General features: G+C 41.2%; 1 protein-coding gene across 5 annotated transcripts in view; it reads right to left on the bottom strand.

Annotated features, from left to right (window-relative positions):
* Window positions 1-349: 349 nt before the first annotated feature.
* Window positions 350-15,117, bottom strand: part of wwc3 (WWC family member 3) — a 34,630-nt gene continuing 19,862 nt past the window's right edge. For all 5 annotated transcript variants that reach the window (XM_086088959.1, XM_086088958.1, XM_086088960.1 and 2 more), the window contains 16 exons: window positions 11,253-11,382; window positions 10,491-10,664; window positions 10,356-10,417; window positions 9,975-10,280; window positions 8,661-8,750; window positions 8,002-8,537; window positions 6,447-6,567; window positions 5,753-5,836; window positions 5,286-5,372; window positions 4,202-4,397; window positions 3,502-3,648; window positions 2,732-2,863; window positions 2,485-2,652; window positions 2,061-2,387; window positions 1,860-1,987; window positions 350-964 (listed from right to left, as the gene is read on the bottom strand). In XM_086088959.1, the coding sequence (XP_085945085.1) occupies window positions 892-964; window positions 1,860-1,987; window positions 2,061-2,387; window positions 2,485-2,652; window positions 2,732-2,863; window positions 3,502-3,648; window positions 4,202-4,397; window positions 5,286-5,372; window positions 5,753-5,836; window positions 6,447-6,567; window positions 8,002-8,537; window positions 8,661-8,750; window positions 9,975-10,280; window positions 10,356-10,417; window positions 10,491-10,664; window positions 11,253-11,382 (2,761 nt within the window). In that variant the 3' untranslated portion in view covers window positions 350-891. The remainder of the gene's footprint in view (window positions 965-1,859; window positions 1,988-2,060; window positions 2,388-2,484; window positions 2,653-2,731; window positions 2,864-3,501; window positions 3,649-4,201; window positions 4,398-5,285; window positions 5,373-5,752; window positions 5,837-6,446; window positions 6,568-8,001; window positions 8,538-8,660; window positions 8,751-9,974; window positions 10,281-10,355; window positions 10,418-10,490; window positions 10,665-11,252; window positions 11,383-15,117) is intronic.

Raw genomic sequence — 15,117 nt, forward strand, 5'->3', positions numbered from 1 at the left:
CACCCCAAAAGAACATCTAATAAAAAATATACAGATTATTTTTGATGAAGTCAATGTTTTGGGATTTAAAAAAATGCACTTCCTAATTATAGTTAATGAAATAACATTCAAAATGATTTTATTTTTTTATGGCTGTAAAAGTGGTGGGAGAGAAGGGAACGTTTCGAAATATTACCCCCAAAGCATCCCTCGACAACTACGCCCGTTTCACGCTTGTTTTTTCCTCTTGAAAAACTGCGTGTGGGTTTGGAGGGGCGGAGCTTGTGGTCTTTATTACTCACCCACCTGCACTCCTTCCAAACCAAATGGGGTCACCGGCTACGCTTTTGTTCACACGGCACGGCCAAAAGTGGTTTAATAGTTTTATTTTCACAAAAGAGGTAACACTGCAGATGTTCATACAGACATCATTAGAAAAAAAAAAAAAATCTGAATACAGTGTTTCATCTGTATATTGAAAAGTACATGAAATAATATTAATTTTAATAACAAAAAAGGACATCTGTAATAAAAGTGGATTACAAAGTGACATTGGATGTAAATACATTGCCTTTAGGATAAGTACAAACACTGAAGTGCTATTTGTTCCAAAGCTACAAAATACACTTAAAAAGCAGGAAGCAGATTTTATTTGATTATTTTTTTTCAAATTTCCTTCAAGGAAAAAGTACTATAAAATAAGTTACAGTACAGTGAGTAGCTTTTGTGTGTGTGTGTTTTTTTTTTTTAAATGAAAACATTTTTGTTCCCGTCCGGCAAGCAGAAGACACTCGTGCAGGAATAAGAAGAGTTTCTTCATGACACACAAACGCTTCATGACTTCTTTTGTGTGTGCGTGTGTAGAAAGTAGCACAAATACTTCATGTCATGTGACGCGGGGGCGCGCGCACGTCACACGTCGTCAGCCGGCAAAGGAGGTACGTGTATGTTGAACCTTGGTCTGGTGAAAAAAGCCATCTTCTCTCTGCGAATAAATTCAACTCGAGTCAGAAATTGTTGCCGGGAAATTACCAACAATTCTGCAAAAATTTGGATGACTCAACTAGAGAGAATTCAGGCATTTAAGTTGTATTATTTTTCATATTAAGTTTTTAGTCGGCATATCGTCACTGCTATGTGAAAAACAAAAACATTTTCTCTCCAATTTTGGGATGTCTAAAACACGTCAATTTCCCCCCCAAATGTTTACATTTTTGAAGACATGTACACATTAAAAATAAAGTGAGGGACTTAAAATTGAACCCTGGGGGACACCGCAGTCCATGCTGTCTCATACATAACATATCGTTGCCGCTATGTGGAAAAACTTGTCAATTTCCCCCCCCCCAATTTTTACATTTTTGGAATGTCTGCCTTCAGCTTCATTTCAAAAATGTAAACATTGAAAAAAAAATGGACACAAGTGCTTTTAGACATCCCAAAAATGTAAAAATGAAACTGAATGCTGAATGTCCATTTTTTACCCCCATTTTTACATTTTTGAGATGAAACAGAAAATGGACATTCAGCATTCAGTTTCATTTTTACATTTTTGGGATGAAGCTGAAGGCAGACATCCCAAAAGTGTAAACCCGTCATGCTGAGTTGTCAAGCAGGGTGGCAAGGGGTCCCATTTTTTTATAGTCTTTGGTATGACCCGGCCGGGATTGAACCCACGACCTCCCAGTCCAGTCTTAGGGCGGACACTCTACCACTAGGTCACTGAGCTGAACTTGATTTTTAATGTGTACATGCTGTCACTAGGCAACATCATCAGGAGATTTGGAACATCTGCACAAATATATATATATATATATTTTTTTAATGTTTTCATTTTTGTATTTGTGCTTACGCCAACAACGTGCGTTCGTTTGACCGACCTGAAGGTGTGAACAGGAAGCGGCTCCTTGTGGCTCTGCCCCCTCATGTGCAGCAGCTCTTTGGACGCTTTCCTCAGCCTCCTCCCGACCTCCTCCTCCTGACGCTGCTCCTGCTCGCTCTGTCCCGCCTGCAAACGGCGGCGGCGGACGCGGTTGGCAACAGTAATAGGTTTCAATCAAAGGTGTCTGGTTGCGTCTCACCTGTCTGTGGGCCTCCCTCAGCAGGCATCGGAAGCGCTCGTCCCTCAGGGCCCAGTGGGGCGGCTCCGCGGGCTGGCGGGGCGGCGAGGGCTCCTCCAGACGCAGCTTGAGCTCCCTGAGGGCGCTCAGCTCCTCGCTCAGCTGCCTCTGGCGCGTCCTGCAGGCCTGGAGGTCCAGCTCCAGGTCCAGGGAGGTGCGCGTGGGCTGCTCGGCCAGCGAGGAGCGGTACGACTGCTGCTTGTAGCGCAGCGTCCGCCGCTCCAGCGTGTTTCGGACAAACGGAGATTTCTTTGGTAGGGTGGAGCTGTCGCTGTCGCTGCGATACAACTGGCAACGAGGACAACACAAGCAAACAAAAATGTCAATGCGCGATTTGGATTTTGGAAGTGCTCTGCCGCCATCTTGCTTTTGGGGCGGCACTCACCCTGCAGACGTACTGACTGCGAGCTCCGGGAGAGAAGGTCTGCGAGCGCACGATGGTGCTGCCGCGCATGAAGGGCGCCGCGTGGCCCCAGCGGGCCCCGCCCCTCTCTTTGCCTCGCATTCGCACCGCCTCCGCAAAGTGTCCCTCCGTCATCGTGGCCTTTTCCACCTGCAGGGACGCCAAAAACACATTTTTGTCGGCTAATCCGTATAAATAAAAATGTTTTTAACCGTTGCCGCCGGCTTACCTTGAGCACGGCCGGCTTTCCCAGCGTCCTTTCGCTGTTGCTGCAGCCGCTGTCAACTGAGTCAGCCTGCGGCCTCAGCAGCGGATCCAAGTCCGAGTCGGGGTCGGCATCAGCGCGGCCGCACGAGCTCTCCTGGGATGGTGAGAAATCTGTTTAAATCTCATGAGACTTCAGCTCAGTGACCAACGAGAGCAGGGATGGGCAAACGTTTGGGTTTTGTTTATTTAAAAATGTATCTATATATATATAATAAAATAGAAAATACATCATTGTCATTTTGTAGTAATGATTTCATAGTCCTATATATGTATTTTTTTTTTTTACAAAAAACTATGTACAATAAAATAAAAACAAATCTGAAATTAGCTCCAGTATAAATAACCAGTTTAAGTTGTATTTATTTAATTTTACTGTCATTTTGGAATTTTACTTTTTAATTTAAATACTAACAATTATTCCAATTTATTTTATAAAACACAGTAATAAAATAATACATGTATTTATTTATATATTTATTATTTTTCTTAATATTTTTTTATTATTCAAATTATAATTATCCAGTTATTTAATGAAAATAAAGAAATACATAAAGCTGTATATATGTCTGTATATAAGTTTTTATTTACTTAAAAATATTTCACAAACGTGTTTTTTTCGTCACGTCCTCCACAAAAATGTGCCAGTAACAAATATCATCAAACAGGAAATGTTGTGACTGCTCAGTGCAATTTGAGGTCAGTATGATGTGTCGATTATGACGTGATCATTACCGGGGCTCTCTGTCTGTGCTCGTCTTCGGGCCCGTCATGATGTCGCCGCTGGCCTTGCCCCCTCGGCTCAAACATTTGGACCCTCAGCCAGTGGTAGACCATCTCTGCACTGCCTTCGCACTCAGCCAGGCCCACCTGTGCTCTGCCCTACACGCACACACACAAACACAATTGTTTTTATTTCCTCAATCAATGGCCAAATTACAAGGACGGATTGTTTACTAGTGGTACCATCGGAACTACAGTAACATAAACATATTTAAAAACATGAGAGAACGAGAGAGAGAGAGAGAGAGCGCAATGGATAACTCCAAAATATTGTCCAGTGTTGGTGTACCAATCCCTCTGTTTTTTCCAAGCTAACAAACTTATTTCACAATATAAATTAATCAAGCTAAAGATGTACATTATAAAATGAATTTACAGCTACCAATTTCCGTAGGCATAAAAAGTAGGATTAATGATTGCACATTCAATAATCTACAACAAAAACTAGGCTGATCTGGAAATACTTCCTGTTTTGACGTTTCTTTGTTAAAATTTCATGTCAAACATAACTGTGCTGCCACCTAATGGCTGACAGTGGAATTACAGCCCAAATAAACAGAATGCAAAATAAAGTACTATATATTGTACAGAAAAATAATGAGACTGGGAACAAGAGAAGACCCATCCCCCACTTTCCCCCCCTCCAACCTACCAAGGGCTCCTCCTGAGCCTGCGGCCCGAGCGAGCATAAGGAGAGCTGCAAGGCGCATCCTGCCAGGGCGTTGGCGGGCACGGGGACGCGGAAGCCCTCGTTGAAGCTCACGTGCGTCTGCGGCTCCAGAGCCGTGCAGCAGTAGAAGGCGCAGGCCCGCCCCGCGTCCAGCGGGATCAGGTGCACCTTCACAAAGCTGACAACACAACAACGTCATCAAAAGTAACAAAAATAACTAGCGCTGTCAAAGTTAAAGCGTTAAGTAATTCATCTGAAAAAAATATTGCATTCATCATGAAAGCTGAAAGCGGATGGTTACGTTGAAGGCAGCACAGGTTGTGTTTGAGCAATAAACATAATTACGTGCATTAAAGTCAACATTTGAATAACTGTTTGCGTATGACATTCAGAATATTTGTTCATGTCAACTACTGCGGTCATTTTTTTTTTTCATTTTAAATTATACAAGTAATTAACTGATTAGAAAAAGAGGAGGATGAGCGTATGCAGTGGATACAATTTTTGAAAACGTCCTCCTAACATTAAATGTCGAAAAAATTAACATAACAGGTGCTCTTTAAATTTGGCGGGCAGAAAATGTTGATAAAAAAGCCTTGATTAATCGTGATTTAAAAAAAATAATCCAAGATGTGATTAATCTGATTAATTTAATCGTTTGACAGCTCTAAAAATAATAAGATATTTTCGATAATAAAATAAAGTAAAAATGCTTTTCAAATAATGAAAACTAACAACTTACACCTTCATGATGCTAAATCAATAATGACAGTGGAAATGTTCTTCATTTTCACGTTTGTCCGTACATGAGCTTTCGGGGTTTATTATAAATCTATTTATTTTGGTATTACAGTACATCCGTCAGTTGTTTGTGAATTGTACTTTACTATATTACAAATTACTCAGTGATTTTTTTTTCTTTTAATCTTGCACTCAACAAACACTCCATATTTAAAAAAAAAAAAAAAAGCTACTACTAATAAAACCCACATTGCTCTAAAAATAAATTAAAACTAACACACACTCATCCGATCTCCAAAAGGACTTTCGAAGTGAGTGCGCTTACACTTTATATCCGTCCCGCACGACGGACTTGCTGAAATTCTTGAGCTGGAGCAGATGAAGACGCAGGGACTGGGAGGTGGACTCCCACCTGGAACGTAAGCAACAAACAGAATGTAAAGGTGAAAAAATGAAAATAACAAGAAATAAAAACAATAGGAATGTACAGTAATCAATTGTTGATATTTGAAAGTATTGCTTTGACGCCATCTGGTGGCATCTTTGTGTCAAAGAAATATGTTGAAATTAGTCTCATTTCGACATCAGGAATGACATCACAATGACAAACAATTTTGGGTGGGCGACAATTACTTGCACATTCTCGTTTTTGAGAGCTTAGACGTTTGTCCCGTTCAATAAACATCTGAAATTTCATTGGTGACTCTGGCTCTCCTTGCCCACATGCAAGGGCATTCCTTGCACCATCTTAAATCACTTCCGTTTTATTTTTCACGCCAGAAGGAAACTCACAGCAGTCCCAGCTGGATCTGCGTCGGCTCACTGGCTGACGACGTTTGCTCCTTCAGGTACGACATCTCCTCAGACTCCTCCGCCCTGGTGGAAACCGCACGTTAAAAGTACACATGTTGGACTTCAGTAGATTTTTTTTCTTTTATAGGTATCTTGGAATGCCATTTTTTCCTGGCAATTTGACTTTTACTCCTTACTTTTGTAAAAATAGTTGCTACTTTTTTCTTTTTTTTTTACCTTCCCGGAAGATGACACGACATAAAAAAATAAATAAATTATGAGCATGTGTAAATGCCAAAATATGGGTATGTGAATGAGTGTAAGCAAATGGACAAGGTTTGAATTAAAATTACGTTTGTGGAATAAGAGCTAAGACTAGTTTGTTTGTTTTCATCAATCGCAGGATACTGCCCATTTTGTTCTATACCGCCCCCTGCTGTCTACTGAAATCGACATCAAAGTGCCACATCATGAACCTCATGTGACCAAACCCAGAAAACAGGTGAGGGGTGGCGTTCCAATGCGAGCCCTGATTGTACTTTGCCGTCAATTTCAGTAGCCAGCAGCAACCTAAGATTGATGAAAACAGATGGCTTAATATAGTTCATCATTATTCCACAAATACAATATCAATCAAAATAGCGTGTTTATAATAGTGGTCGCAAAGCAAATGTTTGCTCTGAGCCGCCGTCACCTTCTGCCCCAGGCCTCGAAGACGCCGCTGTCTGTGGCCAGAGCGTCCTCGGAGATGCCCGCCGAGACTCTCCTGGTCCTCCTGCTGCTTCTGCTGCCGCTGTTGCCACGCAGAGTCACTCCTGCGCATGACAGTTGATGCGTGTGTGTGAATGCACAGGCCCACGTTAAGCTGTGTATGCGAGTGGACAAATGTTTACATAACGCGTGTACATGAATGGAGGGCCATATGTTTACGTGGACGTGTGACCCGAACGTGAAACCGTGAAAATGTTTTCCTTTGCGTGCGTGATTGGGAAGACTCATGTTGTTTCACACTTTTTTACATTTACAATTCATATTCACTTCAATAACATTTCAATCCAATATGTGTTTGTATAAGTTTAAAAGTGTGCTTAAATTATTGGCATTCAAATATCGGCCAATTGGGCCAAATGGCCAATTATTTTTCCCTTAAAACGCTATCGATGAAATCTGAAGTTTCCGACGCTGTGAAAGTACCCTGAATCCATCATTTTGCCTGCGTATTAGCAACTAGCAAGTGCGTAGCGTATGTTATTCTGGTTATTCTGTTGCCCCACAAGCGTCCTTGAAGCTGTTTAATGACACCTCGGTTGGAATTAACTGTAAAACTAAACACGACGTTAAGAATTACATCCACGGCATATTAAAATACAAAACATGCGTCGTAATTAAAACATCGCTAGCCTAGCGCTAATGCTAAAAGAGGATCCGATTCAAATGCTAACAGGAAGTTAGCATCGACTTTAGGGGTGTTTTCCCTTCAAATAACGAATATTCACACACAAAAGCTGTGGTAACACATACCCACAAGTAAGATAACACTACGCAAAGGCACAAATTCTTCCCAATGTATGAAAAATTAGTTATTTTAATAGAATTCAATCGCAACTGTACGTGTGTAAATCATGGATGCTCCAGCTCCGGGAAGTACAGCACCACACTGCCCTCAAGAGGCCAAAACGCACGGGAACAGTCAGGATTTTGTTTTTTTCAGTTGCTATTATTTTATTTTTTTGTTCTATTCTTACTTCACTATTGTTTTATTTTGTCATTGTCCTTTCAAGTTATATTTAAAGTTGATATTTCAAGGATCCAAAGACTTTCTTTTCTCAAAATTGAAGGATGTAAACATCCTAGGATGTTTTTTTTTGTCTTAACACGCATTTCCACATGACATGGCACGAAATACAATCCCCGAGGTCCCAGGTTAGCACAGTAAGTCCCAAGATGAAAAGAACACAAGATAAACAAATATATATAAAAGAAAAGGTTAATGCTTTACAGCAGTTGTAAACAAGTAAGAATGGTTTTATTATTGACACATAAATCTATAGAACAACCGTGTATACTTCATGACATTTGTTGATAAGGTCATACTATGGACTTGTCATTCAAAGCCGAGAATCTTAATAGCGAAAGTTTCTGCCAAAAATCGGTATAGGCCTAAAAAAAATGCATATCGGTCTGGCACTAGTTTAAATGCCTAAAATTTTTACTAAGAGATTATTGAACAGATGATTTGATAGTCTTACCAGTTGAGTTGAAAGCCCCCTGAGAGCTTCCATCTCTGTGGTTCTTCACATCCGCAGGGTGCGCGGCGGCGAGGGCGAGGGCGACGGCGTCCTGCTGCGACTGGGCGCGCAGACCCTCCAGCAGCCCGCGTCCCGCCTGCTCCATGTACTCCTCCGTCATCTGCGCCAATGGGCAGTCCAGGGACGTGGAGTGGTAGGGCGTGTCCATGGGCGAGCTGGGCGGCGACAGCGAGGAGAGCGACGAGCGCGACGACAGCGAGGCCAGCGACTGCGGCGTGTCGTGGGCGCGCTTGGCCTTGCTGGGAGCGGCCGGCTCGGGCGTGTACGCGTCCCTGGGCGCCGCCTCCGGGGGCGGCGCGAAGCGCAGGTTGTGGGGGTCGGCCGGCTCGTCGTGGCGCTCGTACTGCGGCACGCCGTAGATGTCGCTGAAGCTGATGGAGCTGAGGGAGCCGCGGCTGGACGCCAGCGAGCCGCGGCTGGACGCCAGCGAGCCGCGGCTGCTGCTGGACGACACCGTCAGGGAGCTGGCGGACAGGCTGCGCAAACGCACGTGAAAGGCAAAGCAACTTTATTGTACTAAACAGCTGATACGCACAAGTAGAATGAACCACTTCAAGATGGATGCGAAGAACATGGAATAAATGCGCGGAGACGCGCACCTCTTGAGCTGAGAGTGAAGGTAGGAGGTGATGCGCGTGGCCTCCTCCAGCTGCCTCAGCAGCACGTTTCGCTTCTCCTGCTGCAGCAGTCTGAACAGTCAAAGTAGTAGCAGGCAGTGATACGTCAGCACAAACCTCTGCGGTCTCATACCTAAATCAGCCAAGAAGTCGGACTAGTAGAAGTAAGAGTCACAGTAATAATAGAAGTAGTACAACAAGTATTAGCAGAAGTCAGAATCTTTAAAGTCACAATTCTGACTTGAATCTCGGAATTCTGATTTTAAAGTGAGACTTCTGAGAGTAAAGTGAGAATCCGGCCAAACTTTTTAAGCCCTAAATCCTCTTGCGTACGAAACCTTCTACCGCCAAAAGAGTCACTTTTCCAGAAACCCCCAAAACCGCTTGTTTGTTCTACTATTAGCATTGCATTTTCAACACTTAAGATTGTTCAATTTCTAAAAATAACACCCACACGTGTGGACTGACCAATAGTATATACACATATTTTTTTTTAAATATGATATTTACCAAATTGAGACTTATGCAGTTTTTGGGATCATGGTAATATTTAAAATAGAACGTATTTATACGTTTTTGGGAGCAAATGAGTTCATCAAAAAGGTATCTAAACAGTAAATTAATTTGATAATCCATTAATCGAATAATTGTTGCACCTCTACAATGAAGTAGTATTTGGAAAATGAAACGTAGTAGAAGTAAAAGAAGCAAAAAGTAGTACAAGTAGTAGCAGAAAAAGTGGTAGAACTAGTACCAGTTGTAGTAGAAGATGTAATAGACCTAATAGTACTACTTGTAGTTAAAGTAATAATATAATGTTGAGTACAGTAGTAGTAGTAACGAAGTTGGAGTAGAAAAATAAGTAAAATAGTACGAGTAGTAGAAGAAGTCCTACAAGTCATAGAAGTAGTCAATAGTAGTGTAAGAAGTATTAGTAATGGAAGTAGTTGTAGGAGTAGTACAAGGGGTAATAGTAGTAGGAAAATTAGGTTGTACATGAATAGTAATACTGTAGTACTAGTAGAAGTAGTAGTACGTACCAAAAGTGGAAGAAGTGGGTGTAGTAGAAGTTGAAGTAGTAGTAGTAGTAACAGTATAACAAGTAACATTGGTAGTAATAGTAGTAGCAAGAGTAGTATTAGAAAGAGTAGTGGTAGAAAAAGAAGCTGAAAGAAGTCATAGAAACGCTAGTAGTATTAGAAGTAATGGTAGTAATAGTAAAAGTAGTCATAGTAGTAGTAGTTATTGCAGTAGTAACACATCAAGGTATGTTTCTTTCATTGGGAAGATGCTGACCTTTGATTGGCTCCCTGACTCTGTGAGCTGTGCGCCCGCTGCACTTCCTCCTCTAATCGGCAGCGTTCCTCCTCCAGCTGCCGGAGCGTGTCGGGACCGGGGTTGGAGTCCGGACCCTGATCAGGATCGGGATCCAGATCGGGACCTTGAGCCTTCTTGTGCTGCTTGCTGACCATGATGATGTCGTGCAGCAGAGCCTCCTTCTCGCGCAACAGCTGCAGGAAATCTCGATCCCGGTCGGCCTCGGCTCGACCAGACCAGCTCTCGCTGTCCAGCTGGGCAAGCTGGTGCTGGATACTCTGCACCCTGGTGGACACATGGGGGTACCGCAATCATAAAATAGTCTACAAGTGATGACAGAAAAAGTAAAAAGTCACTTACTTCTTCTTGGCCTCCTCATACTGCCAGTTGACTTTCACTTTGTCCACCATGTGGGAGGAGTCCTGCAAACAAGATGGCCGTCAGTAAATGACTCACAGGTACGACTCACTTGAGGACGAAGAGGGTGCGCCCGACCTCTCCCAACATCATGTCCGTCTGGCAGCCGGTGTCGCAGTACTGCTGCTGATTTTCGCCCGTCACTGTGGCCCCTCCCCCTGCTCCTCCGCCGCTGCTGCTGTTCACCACCTCGCCGGCTGCGTCAACCGCACACAAGCTGCTCTGGAAGTTCACCGTTAGCTTGGCCAGGCTCTACAATACAAATATTGAAATTAACTCATTAAATCCCAGCCATTTTCACTGAAGCAACCCCCTTCGCTCCCGGCTGTTTTACTGGATTTTGACTGATTTCGCAAGGCCCATAGAATATTGGGTCCTACGACTATAAAAACATGGAACCTACCAAAAGAAAGATTAGTCTCTTCTTTCATCATGAAAAAAAAGTACATTTGTATCGGTTTCCGTTTTGCAGCAATTAGCATTAGAATATAGCTAAGTTTCATCATTATTTACAAATCTGTTTAAAACAGTGGGGATTTTTTTTTTGCAAATTGTGCCCTGGTTGCGCTCTTATACTATGCTGCCACCTGCTGGCCGTTTTTGTAATAACTACCATTGCTTCAAGCATTCATTTCAGTTCAGAAAATATTTTAACATAAAGCGTACACAATGTGTTGCTTAATCGAGTTGTCGAGGAGCGAAGACAAAGTAAATAAACAAATGACTTTTTGCCAGTGAATCATGCTTTGTCATGTGTTGTTTTTTCGTCTGGCGGAATGAGCGAGACGCGCCAGCTGACTCACGCGTCTGGACAGGCGCTCAGCATTGAATCAATCCCACCTGGATGAGGTCCTGCCTCTCCTTCTCGCCGGCGCTGATGGCCTTCTTGATGCTGCGCAGCTCGTTGAAGATGGCCTGGGCCTCGTCCAGCTTGTAGTTGGTCTGACTGCACGACATCTTACGGTCGATCCTGAAGCAGGACGGGAACAAATACGTCACGGTCATCAAAGAGTCCAATCATATGCGATAGATGGGATTCTAGTTAAGGAAGCCATTTTCAACTTAAAAAGAAAAGTGTTAAATGCAAGTGGAACTTGTGCGCTGCCATCGACACGATTAAAGAACGGGGATCGAGGGTGCCAGTCTGAGCTCAAATTGTAATACAGTACAAGTCGCGTGATGAAGAAGGATAACATGACATAACAAAACAGTCAAGATTTTACCAGTCCAGTTATAATGGTACATAAACAAAAAAACAAAAATAACAAAATCATTTACAAGAATAAAGTCAAAGTTGTAATATCGGGAAAATATCAGAATAATCAAAGAGCAAACAACATTTACTTTGAGATGGGGTGGATGCATGAAACCCCCCCGTAAAAGTCGTTCTTGGGGGGGAAAAAGTATTTATTTTATGATAAAACAGTACTTTTTTCAGAGAGAAACCCCCCGCCTACATCATTTTACAAAAATGAAATGTGACAACATTTAAGATGTAATGCTGCATACGAGGATGGTCGGAAGTCGGATTTATCAGAGTTGGTTTTTCCCAGTTCTGACCTGAAAGCGTTTGAAGCGAAAGTAAACAACCAAAATGGCGGATAGTGATCAACTGTTTTTAAAATTTTGGTCCTCAAAGCTCATTTTGACCTCCAGCAAACTTGCCCTCTCACAATTTTGCTGCATTTATTGATTTGATCTTGTCATAAGCATTTCATACACTTCAGTAGTTCGTCGCACAATTTCATGCAGGAAGATAGCGGCATACTGTCACGTACGTTGTGTTACGTGAAGTTATGTCGAATATAGAAAGCTATCAAGTTTTATACTCGAGTAAATTATGTTTTCCCATTCACGGTGTGCGTTTCCAAAGGGGTTGCCATTGTAGAGTGACGTCACTTGGAGTCCGATGGAGAAGTCGGGGTCCTTTTTTTTCCCGACTTCGCAAGTGAGATTTTCTGAGTTCCCGTACACTTCCTGGTTTGAACTCGGAAAAGTCAGACTTCTGACCATCCTCGAATGCAGCTTAATTTTATGAGACTAAAATTGTCATATTAATTAGATTAAATTTGACTACAAAAGGATTTTTATGAAATAAATATTTTAAAAAATTGGGTGTTATTTTTCAAAAATAAAGTAAATAAAATACACTATATAATATTAAAATATTACCAAATAAAGTCATAAAAAAAAAGACCACCAATTATCGGAAACGATTGATTTCTGTTACTGCTGCTAAAGGTGGTACAACTTGCTATTCGGCTCAGAACTTCAGGGGGTAATTACTTTTTGACATAGGGTCAGAGAGGTTTGTATTCTTTGGCAAATACAATTATTTAGAAACTGCATTTCATACATCCTTGGGTTGTCTGTGTGATATTAAAATTAGTTTGATTAAATAAAACCTTTGCGAATGATAAATATGCAAAAAACAGAAATCAGGAAGGGGGCAAATACTTTCCCCCGGCATTGTACATTTTATATATTAAAATATGCTCATTTGCAAATTCTTCCGGATTCCAAAGCGAGACGTGACGCTTTTAGTCTACGAGTTTTGCTCCTCTAACATGGACCTGTATTGTTCAAGCTGCTTTTCAAGTTCTCCTTTCAAAGGTTTTCTCACTGCGTATCCAGTGTCTACTCTGTCTCACGCACGTACACACACTTATATGCACACACGCGCGCACTGCGCTTCAAAGTGTCTTTTCATCATTGAACTACAAAACAACAAAACGGAACCAATCTGCTGTGGCCCTGAGGTGAATCGGCTTATGTTCTACAGCGTGGTTGCAGGGGAGGATGGGGAGTAGGGGCATAGGGTGGAGGCGGGGTGGGGGGGGTGGCGCCCTCCTCCATCCCTGTCACCGGGCCTGGCACGTGGCTGCCGTGCTCACCGCAGCCCGCTTCCTTCACGGCCCTTCAACAGCAGGTAGTGTTCAGCCAGCCACCAGGCAACAAGACCTGCTTTGTTCAGGCACACAGCACCCCCCCCCCCCCCACCTTTAACCAACACACGCACACACACTAGCAAGGCCGTGGAGTTTATATGCTTAAAAGAAGGAGGGGCGGGGATAGGCTCACACTCAAAAGGAAAAAAAAGGAAAACATACGACTAGAATGAAGTTATACATTCCAAGAATGAAGTCATAATCCATGAATGTCATATTAGGTGTAATTATGACCAAAAACAACAACAGTTTTACTAGAAAAAAAAAAGGTTATAGTAATAACATAAACTAAGTACTACCAAAAAAACGATGTCATTTTAAAGAAAATAACTAAGTAAATAATAATAAAATAATTTACAAAAATTAACTTATGATTTCAGGAGAATGTTATATTAAGCTTTAAAAAAAACTAAATTACACAGGAATAAAACCACAATTAACACTAAGAAAAATCCAGTTGTACAAGAATGAAACAAGTGGTAAAGCTATATAATACGTGATATTCAGATTTGAAGCAAAAAAAAAAATCAAAATTTTACAAGAATAATGGTAACATTTTACTCTTTAATATCTTACAAAATTAATTTATAATTTTACGTCACTTAATAAAAATATTACAAACATCAAGCTGTAATTCATCCAGATTAAAGTCGCAATATTAATTAAACTTTTTTTTTTACATCAACAGTCAATTTTTTTCATTTTACAAAAAGTTCATTGTTGCAAAAAAATAAGTTGTAATATGTATAGAATAAGCTATAACTTTACATTAAAAAAAAATCCCAAAGATAATTTTTTCTAGTAAAAAGCGGTTTTACAAGAATATAAATAGTTCCATGATTAAATTCTAATTTTAGGAATAAAGTTCTAATATTATGATTGAAAAATATAAATAAAATTTCAAATGAATAAAAATAATAATAAAAATTTTACTTGAAAAAATGCATCATTTTTAACGACAATGTAAAGAATTACAATGTTGCAATTACGCTAAATTGTAATATTACGAGTAATAAATAAAAATTGTATTAGAATAAAAGGCGCAAGTGTCCTTTTACAGCAACATAAAAATGTTAGAAAATTAAGATGCAATTTCACAATAAAGTTGCAATAGTATAAATAATAAAATCACTTTGAAAAGAATAAATGCAAAAAAACTGCCAAAAAATGTTTTACCATAAAAAAAAATTTGATTTCGCGAATTTTGTGTCAATATCCATCCATCCATTTTTTAAGGTATAGGCAAAAAAAATCATCGAAAAAAATGTGTAATTTTACAAGAATTAAAAACTTACCGTGCAATTTTCAACTAATGCAATATAAGCACATGAACAATGCACATATTTCCATTTGCCCCCCCCCCCACCCCCAGCTAATTGTCTGCTGCATAGAAGCAGATAAAAGACGCAATTGTGTTGGCTAGTGAGTGAAAAGTGTGTGTTTGATCTGATGTGACACAGTGCCGACAGCATATTGCCCACAACAGCCTGAGGTGGCCCCCCGCCCACCACAAGCACAACACATTGCATGTATACATGTACACACACAAACAGCAAGTGTGTGTGTGTGTGTGTGTGTGTGTGGTGGGGTCTCCATGGTGTGTGCAATCTTTGCAGGTTATTCTGGGAACGTCTGCAGTTGTGTACATCTGGCAGATAAGCGAGTCAGGAAGTGCTGAGGAATTTGCTCGCAGATATCTCACTGCACTGTTTTTCAAACTGTGCGGCCCCCCACCCACCTCCCACTCTCCACTTCCT

The sequence above is a fragment of the Leptonotus elevatus genome, chromosome 11, assembly GCF_054856555.1.
Source record: "Leptonotus elevatus isolate MCC_2025b chromosome 11, RoL_Lele_1.0, whole genome shotgun sequence".
In the NCBI taxonomy this organism is placed as follows: domain Eukaryota; kingdom Metazoa; phylum Chordata; class Actinopteri; order Syngnathiformes; family Syngnathidae; genus Leptonotus; species Leptonotus elevatus.